This window comes from Hakea prostrata, chromosome 10, assembly GCF_041222555.1.
Source record: "Hakea prostrata isolate BN-2017 chromosome 10, UWA_Hpros_2, whole genome shotgun sequence".
NCBI classification, from domain to species: domain Eukaryota; kingdom Viridiplantae; phylum Streptophyta; class Magnoliopsida; order Proteales; family Proteaceae; genus Hakea; species Hakea prostrata.
Window position 1 is genome coordinate 37438993 of NC_142609.1, and position 18008 is coordinate 37457000.

Sequence of the window (18008 nt, forward strand, 5' to 3'; positions counted from 1 at the left end):
TTAAAAGGATAAACGAATTCCTTTCACTTTCATAATTTACTAGTGCAAATTAGTAACCTTATATTTTTACTTAAAATGGTAGGTTTTCTATTTAAATGTACTCACTTTCATAATTTACTAGTGCAAATTAGTAACAAAATAATTTAAATAGCACATGCATGTGGCTATGAAGGTAGATACATCGGCTTCTTGAGACTTGCTTTCCGTTTTAATATTTTCCCTCCATCAAGAAATTGTTGGTACCACATTGCAGATAATTTTGGTGTTCTCTCTAATGTATTATAATCAACATAGTGAATCCCAAACCGCAAAGTATATCCATATAGCCATTCAAAGTTATCCAAAAGAGACCATATGAAATAACCTCTCACATCAGCGCCATGCCTACAAATACACACAAACACCCATATATAGATGGATCAGATCTTCCTCAAGCTATGGTGAATGTGAATCCATTTGTTGCAAGGCTTTAGATGAATGCAAGAGGGTATTTTAAGAAGCATACCAAAACCCTATAGGAGTTTGTGAATCCTAGAAGGATGCAATGAACCTCTACTGCATTATGAAGGGGTCAAAATTGGAGGAGCCGAATAATGGAAGTCCAAATTGGGGAAGCACCAATGTTTTTGTGCCACACATTATGTGGGCCCTTATAATACCCATTGGGGTCCCACCTATGAATTATTTTTTTATATTAAATAATAACCATTTATATTTTGTGGGGCCTACATATATTTGACAAAAATAGGTAAATTATTAATAATGATATTTTTTCTAACAATATATAGGTAAATTAAAACATAAGTTAAAAAAAAAAACACATGACTTCAACTCTAAAAAGTCAATTACAAATCAAAATTATTTTTTTTAAGTAAGAGATGCAAACCAATGGTAGTTAATTACTTTACTAACTATAGACATTTTATTTACAGTATAAAATTAAATAACAAAAATTGGAAAAGAAATAAAGCAACAAAGAGTATAAAATCAAATAAAGAATAACAAAAAATATGAGAAAAAAAAAAAGAAACAATAAATAAATTGAGAATGAGAAAGAGAGTCTAATTGCAGAGAAGATTTTTTCTTCTAAATTTTCTTTAACCCATGCTTATAAAAAGGGAAGAATATATAGGAAAAATAAACTGAAGAGAATAAATAGGAAGAAAATAGGAGAGAGAAGATATGAAATAATAAATATGGATTGAGAAGTTAGTTTCTAATTAAAAATGACATTGTGAATATTTAATAAGATATTTTTTTCAAAAGTTTCCTTTAACCCGTGTTTATAGAAAGAGAACAAATAAGAAGAAAAAATATGAGAGAGAAGAGAAGGGAGAATAAATAGAGATTAAGGAATTACTTTTTAACTAGGGATGACATTTATACCCATTATTTTACTTTTAAAACTTTGTTTTCAATATTGAGCAAGGGCCCAAATAGTGATATTTCACATGTGAGAAGAGAAAAAACTAGAAAATTAATATAAAAAATGAAAAAAAAATAAAAAATTAAGAAAATTATTAAAAAAAAAAAATTTAAATCGGGCCCAGCCCCTTAGTGGGTCCGCCCCTGTTTGGCTGGCAAAGTGACTCATCTCAAGGAAAATCAAGAAAAGGGTTGTAATGTGTATGGCACAGGTCTTCGTAAAATTATACCTCATTGCTGTATTAAGAGAAGCTAGGTAGCAACTCAAGTACTCTACCCTTGCTGTGTCATTGAGAAAATCTTTCATGGGAACATCTTCACTGCTCGCTTGTGAATATCCTGCATTTCATGTAATACTTCTACATCACCAAATACATATAGAAAAGAAGAAAGAAAGAAAGAAAGGAAGAAAGAAAGAAAGAAGTAAGAAAGAAAGAAGAAGAACAGAAAGAAGTATCAATGTATGAAGCTAATACCATTTTCTGTGATAAACATTGGAGTGTTGTTATATCTTTCTTTCAAGTACATAACGATCTTTTCCATGCCATAAGGAACAAAGTAGAAACCTGACGCTCCAGTCTGGAAGCAGGAAAAAGTAAACAGATTCATGTCAATATAATAACAATAATAAGATCAAAATTTTCACACTTTAATTATATCCTTACCAGGTTTCCAATAAGAATGCCATCTCTCACCCCTGTGGTTTGCACAAAGGAATCTCCTTGAGAAGCACTGAAGTTGCATTCGGAAAAGAAGCAGTCTTGTGCATAAAAGGTTGTATAATGGTTAATTCCAATGAAATCCAATTTGTTTTTTAATTTTTCCTTATCATCTTCTGAGAATATTGGCAACCTTGAACCCAATATTTGACGCATTTCAGGTGGATAATCACCATAGATGATCGGATCCAAGAACCTAATTAACACAGAAATGGTATCTATTTTAATGAGAGAGGAAAAAAGAAAATTACAGTAGCTTCAAATAACAATCTCAGCTCATCAGGATAGAAGTTCTGGATTAGAAACTAGAGTCTCAACCTTCCTTACCATGCATTTTCAAAAGCAAGAGCCCGTTGCACTGCTGAACGGTCTGCTGGAATATTTCTGAATGGTACATACCAAGAAGAGCTCATCACTATTCCAATCATACCACTTTGATTAACCTTGCAATTTTAAGGAAGAAACATTGCAGATCATTATTTTCTTAGTTTAATTTAGGGGAAAAGAAGTCTTTTGAGACTCAGTTTCTGAAGTGAGATTCTCCTTACCATGGGGATCTAAGTAAACCCTTTGATTAGCATGAGAATGTCTTAGGGCCTGTTTGGGTTACATGAATCCAGAGATTTCAAATCTCTAGATTCATGAATCTGAGAGTTATACCTGTTTGGTTGTAAAAATCTCTAGATTAATGAATTCTATAGATTCACCTTTTTATACTAAAAACGTGAATCTGTAGATTTATGGGTAAATGGTGAAATCCAGAGATTTCAAAAAAGCTATACATTTGTACATTCACAAAAATCACATCGATCAAATAGTTTTTTAGGGTGAATCCACAGATTTCATTCCACAACCAAACACTTAATTTTATAAATTATGACTCCATAGATTTGAAGTCTATAGATTTGAAATCTCTAGATATTTGAAATCTCCAAACTCATGTAACCAAATAGGCCCTTAGATCATGTATAATAAGAGGTTTCGGTTAATGATGACACATGGGCCAAGTCACCTGTGGTCTTTGGGGAAAGGGTTATCTCTTCCCTATAGATATTGTAAACCTATCCCAATATAATAAATTTGGAGCCCGAATTCACTACCATGAGGGTAGAGGTCTGTATACTCCGCACACTTTTTTATCACACATTAGGAAGGCAAGACCCATGGAAAGCCCACTTAGGGTCCCATTTCTGATTCATTTTATCAAATCTTAAATGTTGATCTTAGTCAATGCAGAGCTATTCTAGTGGTGAAACCAACACCTCTTAGTGAAGAGGTCGTGGATTCGACTCTTGTTGAGGCATATTAATATCCCAATCCCCAGGCTTATTAAAACCACTTTAAACCAAAAAAAAAAAAAAAAAAAAAAAAAAAGTTGATCTTAAAACCAGCCTGTTGTTTGGTCTTATTCTTCCCTCTGTGCCAAGAGAAATTGAAAGGATGAATCTTGAGATACCCAGTAACGGTTGGCTTTGAAGCCATTAGAGCTGCAAGCCTAAAATGCAAAATGGAGCAAGGTCTAGGAAATACAGGGCCTTGTGAGTAGTAGACCATAAAAGCCCAAGCCCTTGTAAATATTGGGGTTGAAAGGAATTCGAAGGGAATCAAACACATTGGTTGTGCATATCAAATACTTTTTTTTTTTTGCACGACTGTTGGAGGAGTGGGCTCCCCACGTCTTATACTCGTAATTAGTTTTCTTATAAACTAATATAAAACGGAGTAAACTCAATTTCAAAAGAAGAAACTTTACGAGATGGTTGGCTTTTTTATCCCTGCGTGAAATCATCTTACGATGTCCAGAACACCCTCCTAATATATAGTTGAGAGATGCGAGGTAAGCACAAACCTCTACCTTAAGGGGTCATAAACTTATACCTGATAACTTTTCCTATAGATGTTGACTGCAGTAGCATGAGATAATATTATATTGTGTGCTGCAAGGTATGGCTCAATAGCCGAGTCCCCAGATATGCAACCATCCACTGGGGATGAGCAGTGGTTGGGTGGATAAGTTCCAGTAATATAACCGGTATTGACCACAACATTTGGCTCATTGAACGTGGTCCAATATTTCACTCTATCTCCAAAAGCTTTGAAACACACTTCTGCGAAATACCCAAAATCTTGCCTGCAATAAAACAATTTTCCTGAGAATAATTCAAAACCTGCTTGTTCATGTCTTGATCAAGCTAGAAATCAATTATCAGGAAGACCTACTGTATTTGTGAGTTCAACCATGACCCATATCGATCTTCAAGTTCTTGAGGAATATCATAATGGTTCAGTGTAACAAATGGTTCTATTCCTGGTTCAATAATGCAAGATACGTAGAAGTTCATGTTAATCGAATTAACTAAGGAATAAAGATTTGGGGTAGAAAAAAACAAGGATTAGAAGTGTAGCTAGATACGATCAAATTTAAGAATTAATTAACCTCTCAGCAAGAGTGCATCTATCAGTTTGTTGTAAAAATCAATTCCGGCAGGATCAACTTCTCCAAATCTTCCCCCTGAGATTGAGATGTATATGATTTTCAAGTCTATATATAGCTTCATACAGAAGTCTTCCTTTAAAGACAAGAACAAAAAAGAACTACTGTAATAACTTACTGGGAAGGATTCTAGACCATGAAATGGAGAATCTATAAGAATTTACTCCCAAGGAAGTCATCAACTCCACATCTTCCTGTAAATAATTTATGGTCAAACCCAAGTGTGAGCTTCTTCTTTTTCACCTAACTTATCTGAGATGGGTAGGATAGAATGAAAAACTATTTCCAGTGACAATCTTCCTGTGAATAATTTTTGGTCAAAACGAAGTGAAAGCCTTTTTCTTCCCAAACTTATCTGAGATGGGTAGGGATAGAATGAAAATTTATTTCCAGAAAGTATCTTACTTACCATGTACCGGTAGTAGTGATCATCTGCAACATCTCCAGTGCTTCCATCCTTTATTTTCCCTTGAAAATGGAAAAGATTAACAGTTCTGTATCAGTTAATATCTTCTCTACTTTACCTTCTAGAGTAACTATCCAGTTATAAAATAATGAAAAGCAGAAAACCACCTTGCTGGTGAGTGAATACATCCCAGTTGCTAAGGCTTTTGTTACCTGCCAAGTAGGCACCCTCTATCTGGGAAACAAGAATGGAAATAAATGAGATCAAGAAAAGTCACTCTTATCACTGTTCCGGAAAAAGACAGCAACCATAGTTTTTGGTCGGTTTGTTCACTGGACAAGATATTTTAAATCACAAACAGTAAATACCCAGATGAAATTCCACTGTCACTGTTCCTGAAAATTGGCTGGATGTTGCAATCACCAGATTTGATTTGATTTGATCATCGTAAAGTTTGGAACACCATTTTGCTACCCAGTTGTAGGCTTACACCTATGTAGCTTTTGCAACCAGCTCTTCAGTTCTAAAGTCTTGAGTTTAACCTTTCTAGCAAGTGATACTAGAGACAGGATCTTCATTTGAAGTTTTTGAACTGACATCAATTCTTACCCAACAAAAAAAAAAAGAACACTCGAGAAATTAAGATGAACAAAATTAAAGTAAGAATTGAAGAAACCATGAATTTATTTATCACCTGATAAGAAGATGTCGCAGTTCCAAAAAGAAAAGAAGGAGGGAATTGGTCACGCTTTAATGCACAGCTAATAGCAAACGAGATCAGTTGAAGAAACCCAATGGACACAAGCAAGAACAGTATCTGCTTCATCTTTGCAATGCTTCTATATACATGTGTATGGAAAACTTTCATTACATAGATGCTTTATATAGATAGACAGAGAAAGTTGCTTATTTTCTAAGCGTCGCCCACCTGACACTCAAGATGGACCAAGAGGCATGGACGAAGAGAATCCAAATCCCTAAGAATTGTTTTGGGTAAGAAAATAAACATATTTAGTGTGAGATTTTTGTTTTGAAGTGGAAAATAATGGCGTAGCCGGAAGAATTGGTCGGGCCCACAAAAATATATAACAGTATTTGTGGGCCTATATAATAGCCCATTGGTTGTTGGGCCGTCAGCATCACAAAGATATTATATGCTGGGCCGCCCATAAAATGAGGAAACCCAACCGTCGAGATACTTTTATATCATTTTGTTACTAATCATATTTTTATAAATAGAATCTGGGAAGTAGGAAACGAAAACCTCTGCTTGACTGGTAGTTATTTTGGCAGTTGCGTTGTCGTTGCCGTTGTCGTTGCCGACAACATTAGAGAGATTATCAAACCGGCCGGTTGAACCGGTAATTGGCTAAGAGCGTGTAATTTTGATATTTGAAGGCGCTGTTTGTCTACAAAAATTAAAGAAGAGACGGCGTTGAATGAAGGTGTCTTTGTCCTTGACTACTTGTCCACGAATAAAGGATGACTTCGTTATTCCCATTTTCTCACCTAATTACCCAAACCTTAATATTTGAACTTTTAAGTTTGATTAACAAAACAATGAAAAGATTTTTTTTTGGTGGGGCCTATTAGTGAGATGTGGATCTATGTTAGGTTCCTGAGTGCGATAAATTATGTATGAGTTCAATGCAACAATACTGATTAAGAGGTATATGTTAAATTTGTTTAAGAAATAACCAAAACATCCATGCCCCCAACACCCCCTGCACGTCCACACCCAATCACCCTGCCAAAAATCACCGCTACTGCTACCCAACTCGTCGAAAATCACCCACTACCAACTCCATCTTGCCGGAAATCAACCACCTCAAAAATTAGAAGAAACAAAAAATGACTACCACTACCCCAAATCAGGCTCTGTTCATCGGTTTTTAAAACAATACCGTCGACTTTGAACTACTTAGCTTTCATGAACATAGAAAGGTTTTGAAAAGTGGGGTGTGGGATTGGAATAGGAACACCACTCTACCCATTTTATTTATTTATTTTTTTTTTGGTTACAAAACGGGGTCAAAAGACCCAAAAAAACAAAACCAAATCAAACAAAAGCACAACTCTTGAGAAAATCCTCTCTGAGGATATCTGTCAAGAAATTGCGGGGATCATTGAAAAAGACTAGACCCTCTCTTTCAATTAGCCGCCTCTTAGACAACCAATCAACAGCCATGTTATTTTGACGCCTCACATGACCAAATCTAACATGGTCTCGAGAAGCATATAGGCTTTGAATTTCAGCAACTAATCTTCCCATCGATCTTTGCTAGTTAACTTATGGGTCCAATAACCTTATGGCCTTCAGCGAGTCTAATCCTATTTGGAGAGACCATGCTCCCATATCCAACGCTACTTTTACCCCTTCTTTGATTGCCTCTACTACATGGTATAGAGGAATCTTGATAGCAAATCCTCCTCTGAACAGGCCTTCTTGATTGCGGATCTCCCCAGCTAATTGACGTAGCATTCCTTCACCTTCACAGCAGCATCCTTGTTACACTTAAACCATCCTCTTCTAGGGCATGGCCACCCATTTTATGGTAGCGGTTATGGTAGGGGAGCAAGTTTGGCCCAGACAACCCTAACCTTCCCTAAGCCCGCCCTGAGCCCGAATAGAACTAAGGATGATCTGTTTTCTTTTTAGTTTTCCTTTGCTGGAAGATAAAAATAAAATTTGTTTTTCTTTTGAAAAATGTTGTGTAAAAATAGATTTTTTGTAGAATAATTTACTTCATAACCGTTTAGGATGGTGATCTAATTTCTCAACAAAAATATCAGGATGCGATGAAAGAGTTACTTGGTTAACAATGACCAGTATCTCTTGGGGTGCGTTTGTTTACAAAGGTGGGGTGGGAAAAAAGAAGTGTAGAAAAAAAAACATGTAGGTCTCATGTGTAGTGGGGTGAGGGAGAAGGAAAGAAAAGAAAAGAGTTTTGTGAAAAAGTGACAGTGGTGGGTTCAACTTTTTACTTTTTTAAACTTTTCTATAAAATCTCATCAAATTTGTGGGATTTTAAAATGGTTTGGGGTGAGAAAGTTGGGTTGCCACATTACCAGACAAGTTTCGTTGATTCAAGAAAACTTGTCTCTCACTTTACCACCCTAAGCAATCAAACAATCTACAATTTTGGGATTCAAAGAAAAAGTAAAAAATCTACATTTTTTTCAAGAATTTTCTCACCCCTTTTGTCCCACCCCACCTTTATTCCAGCAAACAAACGCAGCCCAAGGCTGCAAATAGATAGTATGCCTTCGATAAAATTGTCTACTCCAAGAAAAAAACCGTTTCCCCATGTAAAAAACAACACAAGCAACTGGCTAGTATGAACTAGTTCCACTATAGAGATCCATGCATGATACAATATACCACTATCTACTTCCCCTTGGGTGCTGTAGATCTTACTACCTTGTTAGGTTTAGAATTGAACCCCATGGAGGTGTGTTTTTTTTTTTTTTTGGGGGGGGGGGGGGGGGGGGGGGATGATTAAATCTGTGCCCAACTATTCACTAGGAAATCCTTCCGCATTGTACCCCACCAAGCCGTCCAGCAAAATATTCTAGACAGCCATCAAATGTTGGTTGAGATTTCAATATTGACAGTTAATTTCTTGGCGGTTGAGATCGAAATCTCAGTTCTAATAATTTAAAATTTTACAAGACAATAGACCAAAGCTTTTTCAGGCCAAGCATAACAAGTTGTACCCTAATATTCATGCACTTGTTGACAATCTAGATTTTGGTGAACAAGAGAACCAACATATTAGGTTGAGATCTCTCTCTTTTTTTTTTTTTTTGGGATAAAATGAGACTTTATATTAATAGAAATAAATAGAATACAAACAATAATACAAGATTAGGTTCTAAAGAACCTACGACCCTGTCGCTCTTCTACAACATATTGAGAGAGCTGAGCAGGCAAAGAGAGAGGATCCAACAAAATTTCTTGGTCCGACGTTGCCAATCCGGCTAAAAAATCCGCGCACCTATTAGTCTCCCTAACACCATGCATAACACCATGCACCAAAATATACTCCTGAAACAAAGATCTCAAGTGAAGAATATCCTCAACAATGTGTAATATCCCCCAATGAGGGCGGTAAGTACCCAGTAAAGTCCTAATTGTCACTTCGGAGTCTGAATGCACCAAAACCTTATTATAACCGTATTGCTGCGCAAATTGCAATCCACACCGAATTGCAAGCATCTCAGCATGAAAAGCACGCACATTAGCACAGCCACCAGAACAAGCAAAAATAACATCACCTCTGCAATTTTGAGCTATAACACCATACTCTCCAATATGTCCCCGGAGAGAACCATCACAGTTGATTAGGATCCAACCCCATGGTGGTGGTAACCAATAATGAACAGTTGAGATCTTGAAATATAAGACCTGGATTGATTAATTTAAACCCCATTCACCACCAAAAGGCATAGATCCCGTGCTCTTGTGACAAAATGGTCCCACCTCAGTCTCCTGTTGAAAGTCAAACAGTACCAGCGATTCACTCTTCCCAAATATCATATCCATATGTACTTCAATTTTTTTCTATATCTTTTCCATTTTGCATTCGCAAAAAAAATAATAAATAAAATAAAAGAAAATATTTCCCTTTTCTGGGTTATAAAGTCAGAACTGGAGGGTTGAGAGAGTGACAGAAAAAAGAAGAGAAATAACTCAAATAGGGAGAAATGTTAATTTACCGAACATCACCATCAAACCTCAAGTCGTCCTGTCCTCATCACCACCTTCACTTCGAAACTTCTACCATCATTATCATTCCATCCCATTACAGCATTGAGAAGAGTTTGAACTCCAACCTTTGTTCGTCACCACGTCCTCCATTACCATCTTTTTCATCAGCTCTCACCATCTCATTCACGGCCTTGAAGGTGCAGTGACCTGCTTACCATCTCAAGGTGGTATAAATACCGCCTACGAGTACTCTTCCATCAAGCTAGCAAACGGTGCGTTCTTGAAGTTTTCCCTCGACTCTTCCAAACCCTAAAATACACCCCCATCAATTTATTTAATCACAACCAGATGACAAAGAAAGAATCGTGAGTTCGTGACAACATTACCTGTCGCCGAGCGTAAGCAATTTCACAAATTTTCTTGGAGTTGAAAACCTCCCATGGCTTCATGTGATAGGCTTTGTAGAATTTCAGAACTGCTTGGGGAGAAGTGAAGTTCACAAATCCAAATCTCATATTGCACTTGTTCCTATTGTGGATATAGAAAATTGAAAATTAACCTAGGTTTTACCATAACTATTAAGATTAAAATCAGTGCAAAAAAAACCAAAACAAAATCAGAGAAGACTTGTACCCGTAATCGATTGGTAGATAGACAAAGTCGTAAGAAGACAAAGGCTGCCCATTGCCTTCGGCAATCTGCTCGTTGCAGTGCTTACAGTGGTTGTCCAGCATGTCCAAGAGCAGCTTCTTACTGCACCAGAGAACCCAGAAAACTATGTAATGTTGTTATTGATAAACAATATAATATGGAAAATGACTAGCGAAGAAAAATAAAAGCACCTGTACTTGTTGGGTATATTCTTGATCATTACGGTGGTCCTAATATCTCTGATACTTGATTCTATTAATGCCTCTTCTTTTATCAGGAAAAGATCATAGTTGGAACTCTCAGGTCTACCTCTCCGAAATTTACTCGTGGACTGCATTGTAGTTGCTGAATGGTTATTGCAATGGCCATTACCATTCCCCTCTCTGCTACTGCTGCTACCAATTTCCCAACTAACGAACTTCCGTTCCTCACAAAAGGGTTGAGAGTTTAACCCACCCAACAACCTTGGAGGAAGTAATGGCGGAGTTCTTGGATGTATGAGTCTACTGTAAAGAAATTAGGAGAAGATGTCAAAGATGAGTGGCATTAACATTAGTTAAAATTAAGAAAAGATGTCAAAGACGAGTTAAAAGTACTTTCTATCATGGGTGACCGGGCGACTGAACTCAATTGCTACTTTGTTGCCATGAATTTCTTTGCCATTCATAACTGAAAGCGCATGGTCTGCATCTTTGATATCAAAGGACTCCACCAAGTGGGGGTTCCGCTTTGCTGTCTCTCTCACTTCCATATAACATGGCCGGTGAGAACTCCAGAAACTCGTGGAGGCAAAGGTGGGGCGACATTGTCAAACCCTAGCGACAAATTCATTCGATGATTTTGTAGAGCAATGTAGTATTGTCTCAACCTGCCTTGTTGCTGCATGTGTAGATGTTGTATCTCCACCAACGCCGCTCAGGCATATCTCAAATCGTAAAAGTGAACAGTGACGATTCCCTCTTGTAATCTCTCCATCTGTACTGATCTTACTTCTCCAAAAACTCCTAATTGATAACGAATCATAGTTTCAATTACTTGCTTGGCACCAAAGTCAGAAGCAAAGCTCTAGTAGGCATTGGTAAAGGTCGGAGAACCGTAGGCGGTGGTGAAGCTGGTGGCACCCACATTGGCCTATTGTAAGAAGACATTATTGGAATCTCAGGAATCCCAATAACTGTGGGTGGATAGAAACTAGAAGAAGGAGGAGGGTAGCCGTTGTATGTCGACTGTGGTAGAAGTTGGGTCGCCGGGTTGAATTCCGGTGCCCTAGGATCTAAATTTCCGAGGGTTTCTTCCATGGAGATAGAAGAACTAGAATTTCTCACAAATATATGCTTTCCAAGAAAGATTGCAATTTACAGGGAAAACTACTAAACCTCCCAATTTTCTTCAAAGCCGATTCTCACCTCCTCACAGCCTTTCCTATCTAGAATTCTGGGAACGTATTGGGTTGAAAACAATCGTTTTCGGGACTTCACACAAAAACCTAGAGAGGATTCTACGTCAACGACTGGTACATCAAATTGAAAGTTTACCCATATATATATAGAGGAAGAACTAAGTTCTGGATTTATAGTTGAACTCTATTTTCTATTTTTTATTTTTTTCGTTTTCTTCATAAGGTGAATTTCTAGTCGAACTCTACTTTGAAGGATATTTATTATTATTTTTTTTTGAGGAATTTTTTAAAAAAAATAATTTTCTGGTAAAAGAAAGAGTTTTACAATGCGAAGACTTCTCCTAATTGCTATGAAATTGTGAGGGATGGAAAAACCAACTAGCGTAGAGCAAAAAAACACACCTCGCTCTGGGAAGAAACAAGGATACAAGTGATGTGTTTGTAAAGCTTCAAGTACTTTGTAATTTGAAGAGGACCTGAGTGCTAGAAAATGGCCACTCATCCTCACACCCCACTTCGCCCCACTAACTCTCGTGCTACCCTTTCTTCTCTTTCTTTTTCTTTTTCTGAGTCAGAGTAGTAACCCCTCCTGGGGGGGAATAGTTGACGTGATCACCATCTCCTGTCGGCAATGAGCGAGGGATTTTGGATCGTTTTCAAACAAGGGACATCTGTATAGCCACGTTGCTTTTCCTGCTTCAGGTACGTTTCACCCCATCCCCAAATCATCTTTATGGTACCCACCTACTGCTCAACATCTGAGCAGCATCCCATTTACTCAAACTCATCATGTCATTTCTTTCTTTAATCCACATTAAAAGCCATACTGTAAAGTCGCCACCCAACCCAGTTTTCACCCAACTATCTACGAGTACTCTGTACCTTTTAATACTTTTTCTCTTTCGGGAATGTTTTTACTGATAAGTAAAGGCTGAAAGTTTCCACTTTCGTCTTTGCTGTGTCATTTTCTATACTATTCTCGTGTTTCTTTCTTCTTTTTGTCTACATCCTCGTCGGTTGAGACCTGCTACCTTCACTTTTTCCTTAAGCTAACATGCAAGGTCGTAGTTGTTCTTCCCCTCGAACTTCATCAAACAGACATCCACAGCTAGGCCCTACAACCCTTGTCTGGTACGGTGTAGGTAGCTACTCAAAATCTGGAGGGCAAGTGTCATCGTCTTCCTGGAGGCCTTCTCAAGGCCAAGCTAAACCTAGAAAGAGAGAACCATATGCTGATACTCCCATAGACAGAATTGTTTACGGTTATGCTCTGGGTTTCCCACCTCTTGCTGGTGCGGCACTTGGTGGAAGCATTTCGAAACTGTGGAGAGATTTAGGAGTGGTGGTTGTCATCCCGGCTAGAAGAGACTACTTTAAAATTATCTTTTCTTCATCTGAAGCACGTAGCAGGACCATCAACCTCTTGCCATGGTGGATTGGAGACCACCTGCTCCACCTATCCATTATCCCTTTTCCTGATAATCGGAAGAAAGCAAAACTCCCTCCAATTGCCGTCTGGACCCAACTTAGGGACATCAGGCCAAACTGCATGTATAGCAATCAGCTTTTTTGTGCGGCATCTAAGCTTGGAGGAGTGCTCGATGCTCAAATCAACTTCAACGAAATCAGGCTCCCACCCAACTCTGCTCGGCTGAAAATCCACTTGGATATAAACTCCCATGTCAGACTAACAGTGCCTATCAAAAATCTGAATGGAGATTCGTTTTCTCTCAAGGTTCTGTATGAGGTCCTCTTCATCCGCACAAATTGTGGGAAAATTTCTCATGAAGCTGACTTTCGCACCATTCATGAACCCAATCCCACACCCCTGAATCAAAATCAACTAGTTAATACCCCACCTGAAGCTTATCTCCAAGCACTTACCAACCCCATCAGAGGCTTCATGTCCAATCCCAAACCTTTCTATCCTGGTCCGTTGAACATTGGTCCTGAAGGAGGACCCACTTTGCCTTTGGAAGATGACTTCTTAAAATCGTTACTTAATAGTCCCTCAAAAAGTTTTGAATCCATCCAGTATGAGGTTCGAATAGGTAGCCATGTGGTAGATATCTCACAAGCTGTGGCCTCACTCAACCCACTAAACCCAACTCCTCATAACCCAAATCTTTCTAACCAAAGGAAAAAATCACAAACCAATCCTGTGCAACCCAACACCGACCTTCTGCAAACAAACCCATCTTCCAACAAATTTGACTCCCCGTTGCCGATAAATTCGCCCCGCTACGGTGTGCAAAGTCAAATGGAGAAAAGCTCAACCCAAGGAATGGCTGCTGCATTGGAACAACATGCAGCTACTAGTGCGGGAGTGCACTCGACCCATGATGTCGTTACCAAGACTCTGTTTGGTGAAACTAGTAAAGAAAACAAAATCTGTGATTCTGATCCTCTAGCTGAAATTGTGCTTGCTGAGGAAAAAGGAACCAACTCTCCCCCTTTGACTCCTCTTGTTGACGGTGGGGTGCCCACTTCTGCTGCATCTGAAAATAAAGGCATCGAGATCAATGAACATGAGGCTTCAGCACCCGTTTTGGTGTAGAAGAAAAATCTGGATAAAGGAAAGTCAGTTGTGGAAGCTGACGATTATCTGATGGAAATCAGCAAGAAGGATCAAGCACTGAAATTAATTTCAAGCGATCCAAGTTTGAGCAGGAACCAGGTTGGGGAGACCCAAAATGACTATGTGCCTCTGAGTTCTAATTTGGATCTTCTAAACCTCCTCAATGATCTTGGCATCATATCGTGTTGAAACCGGCTTAAAGGAAAAGCTCGGACACTCTGCAAGGACAGCAAGTCTTCAACATCCAAAATTATAAAAAAAAAAATAATAATAATAATAATAAATAAATAAATAATTTAAGCGTTTGGTTGTAGGATATAATTTTTCTCTGATAGTAGAATAATTTTCACATTTTAACCTCAAAAGATTGCTTAGCTGGCAAAAGACCAACCCCTCCAAGTAGAAGGTTAAGAGATTGAGTCCCCTCTAGGTCAGGGATGAAACCCCACCTTATTTTTAAATTGTATGTAACAATACACCTCGTGAGGATGTAGTCAAACACAAGTAAGCTAGCCCAGACAAACCTCAACCCACATAAATATAATTATAAAAAGGGATAATTACTGTTGCCCCCCTGTACTTTGATTTTATTACTAATAAAACCCTGTTCTTTACGAAATTACTGTTGCCCCCCTTCCTTATAACGGTGTTAAGTAGCCGTTAAGTTTGAATATGTAATGTCTACTTTGTCCTTCATTAAAATTAAGAAATCAAAAGACAATACTACCCCATTTATAAAAACCAAATTAAATGTCAATTTTACCCTAACTTCATTTATTTTGAATTAAAAAAATGTTGGTTTCCCACCTTCACTAAACTTATTTATTTTGAATTCAAATTCAAATTCGATTTGGTTTCCCACCTTCACTACAGGTGGATTACGCAAGAAGAAACGTTGAAATCAAATGAGGTTAAATCACTTCGTCATCCTTCGAACTTCAAAAGTATCATGAAATAATAACCAACGGAGGGGGTTTTTAAGAAATAAGGTACATTGAAAAAGGAAAGAAAATAAAAGACAAAGGTATTTAACTAGGGAAAAGAAAATACAGAAGAAGGTTAGTGAAGATTCTACCCACTTCAGGGTAGAGAAATTAATTTCAGAGACTAATTAAGTTTCAAATGGTAAGGGACGTTACACTTATTACAGAGCTTTATGAACTAAAATATCTTCAATAAAACTCACCTCTACCACCATTGTTGCAGTATATAACTAGTAAAGAATAAAGAACAGGGGAGGAGAGAAGATTGAGTTAGCTTATCGACATGAATGAGTTAAAACTTTGAGGTCTGATTTCCAACACAATCCTTCCCAAAACAAGATTCTCCTCTGTTTTTTTCTCCTAAAGTAATTCAGCATAAAATGTTAATATTTCATTTGCAGAAATCTTGGCTTCACTAAACTTAGATACTGCAGTAAATTTTCACGTCTGATGTTGCTTTGCTCCTCTTAGAGTTGTAGGTTGTTGCAATCCTGCAAGAGATGGAATTGCGAGAGAAGGAATTAACGAAGTAGGTGATATTTAGTTTCCAAATTTGAGTTGAATTCTATCTTCCCCCCTCTTCGGTTTCTATTTCAATTTTATTCAATCATTATTTCTTTATTTTGATGATTTTTTTTTAGAGTAAAACAGATTATGATTATTTTTTTCTCTACAATTAATTAAGGGTACTACTGTAACTTGACAAAAGGGTAAATAAGTAAAGAGATAAGTAAAAGGGTATTTTGGGATTTTTAAAAAATATAGAGATGCCACATCATCAGTAAACTAACGGAACTTAACAAGTAGGGGGCATTAGTAATTGTAGACAAAGTTAAAGGTTGAATTAGTAATTTTGAAAAATACAGGGGATACATTAGTAATAAAATCAAAGTACAGGGGGGCAATAGTAATTATCCCTTATAAAAAATATAAAAAAGTAAAAAAGTAAGTTTGTATTAGTTATAAAAAAAATAATTAACAACCCAGGAAATATCTTCAATAAAATAAGTTGATCTATAAATTTTAAAAATTTTACATAACGTCAATTTTTGAGCCAACCAAATGAGTTGGTAAAATTAATTTTACTTTACTCCATTTGCAACCAAACAACTTTAAAAAAATAATAATAATAATAATAATAAAAAAGAATTTCCATCATTTCACTTCACTTCCTTTCCCATTCTCCTTGCAACTGAATATACACACAACGATGAAATATAAGAACATCTGAAACAGCAAGCAGGGCATAGAGACCATATTAGAACACATAAGCAAGACAAATTCATCATCTTAATTATCCTATTTTAAAAGTATTGATTACTTCAAAATTCTACTACCCAAACAAAATTATTTGATAACACTCATTGTATGTAGACATGTTCGCTTGGTCTCACTCACAATCAAATAGCTTCTTCGAGAAAATGAAATTTTTTCCTTTTAGGTTTTAAAAGAAAATTCCTATTTTACTGAAACTTAAATTGAACGGGCCAAACAGATACACATGAGTGCGTGACAGTGTCCTCTGGTTGCCTGGTTTAGTTCTTAACCAGTTGTTATGATATGGAGAGTTTATGATCAGACCGGGTTCATACCTGGTCCGACCCTCGACCCCGGTCGAGACGGAGAAAACCGAATCGCTCCCGAGCGAACCGGATCCGGAAGATGGCTTGCTGAAGAAGAAAGCTTATTCGGCTGCAAGCGTGCCCTAATCTTACTTATGGATTAGGGTGATCACCCTGATGACAGCAAACTCAAACTGACGACTGCGGATAATCATCATCAAAGGGATAACTATCGCATAACCTAACGGTTATCTTAGGAGTCCTCTACTAGCCCAAACTAGTAGAAGTCTATCGCTCAACGGATCTCATTGATAAAATCCAACGACTACCCGAAGAAGGCTCGAGTGCATCCAACGAAGGAGATTCGAAGGTACACTCTATATAAACCTCACTACCATACAAGGTGAGGGACGGATCAATCGATCAAAAAGAATACTATCTGAGACTCAGGTTCAGATACATACTGATAGACCTAAACTATCAGCGTTCTGCTATCTAGATCACCTTTCCCGTTTCTTCATTCATTAGCTCTGTGCTTCTAGCAAAGCCGTTTGTGATTAAGTTCATCAACTGACTTAGCCTTCGGAGGTGGACTCCCGACCCCAGCGGTCGGGCCACATCTGACGCTTTCGTTTTGCAGGACATCACGTGGAGATCCAAGGGCTGAGCAGATTTTGGACGCATCATGTTATATTACCATTGATAACGTAGTCCGTAGAGTATAAGTTGGTACTGTATTCTTCATGTTCATCTTAACTTCGGCTTTATGTACATCTTGAGTTGATCTTTGCCTTGACTTTGACTTGAGCATCCAGTGTTAAGTTGGATTTGATCCATTTGCTCTTATCTTGAAATAGGCACACACAACTCAAAATAGACGTTACGACTTTGTGTTTGTTATCATCAAAGTTAATGGTGGCTGATGTAGCATTGATATAAAATGCCGACATGGCATTTCACCAACGGTAACCATTTGTTATATCAAGTTATACCAAGTTAGTTTCTTTTAATGATGGCTATATCCAAGGTATGTGGGAGGGTTGAATTTCTTTTTTCTTTTTTTTCCCCTCTTCACTCTTT

General features: G+C 37.4%; 1 protein-coding gene and 1 pseudogene across 1 annotated transcript; both read right to left on the bottom strand.

Annotated features, from left to right (window-relative positions):
* LOC149002748 (beta-glucosidase 18-like) lies at window positions 1–5976 on the bottom strand. Its single transcript, XM_089136770.1, has 12 exons — window positions 5739–5976; window positions 5212–5278; window positions 5048–5106; window positions 4757–4832; window positions 4582–4656; window positions 4365–4452; window positions 4023–4275; window positions 2472–2587; window positions 2091–2340; window positions 1902–2004; window positions 1656–1764; window positions 1–384 (listed from the first exon to the last, which is right to left on the bottom strand). Exons 1-12 carry the CDS (start codon window positions 5910–5912, stop codon window positions 165–167), a joined length of 1590 nt encoding a protein of 529 aa, XP_088992896.1. The 5' UTR covers window positions 5913–5976; the 3' UTR covers window positions 1–164.
* Window positions 5977–9995: 4019 nt separating this feature from the next.
* Window positions 9996–11704, bottom strand: LOC149002749 (protein terminal ear1-like; annotated as a pseudogene).
* Between the last annotated feature and the right edge of the window lie 6304 nt (window positions 11705–18008).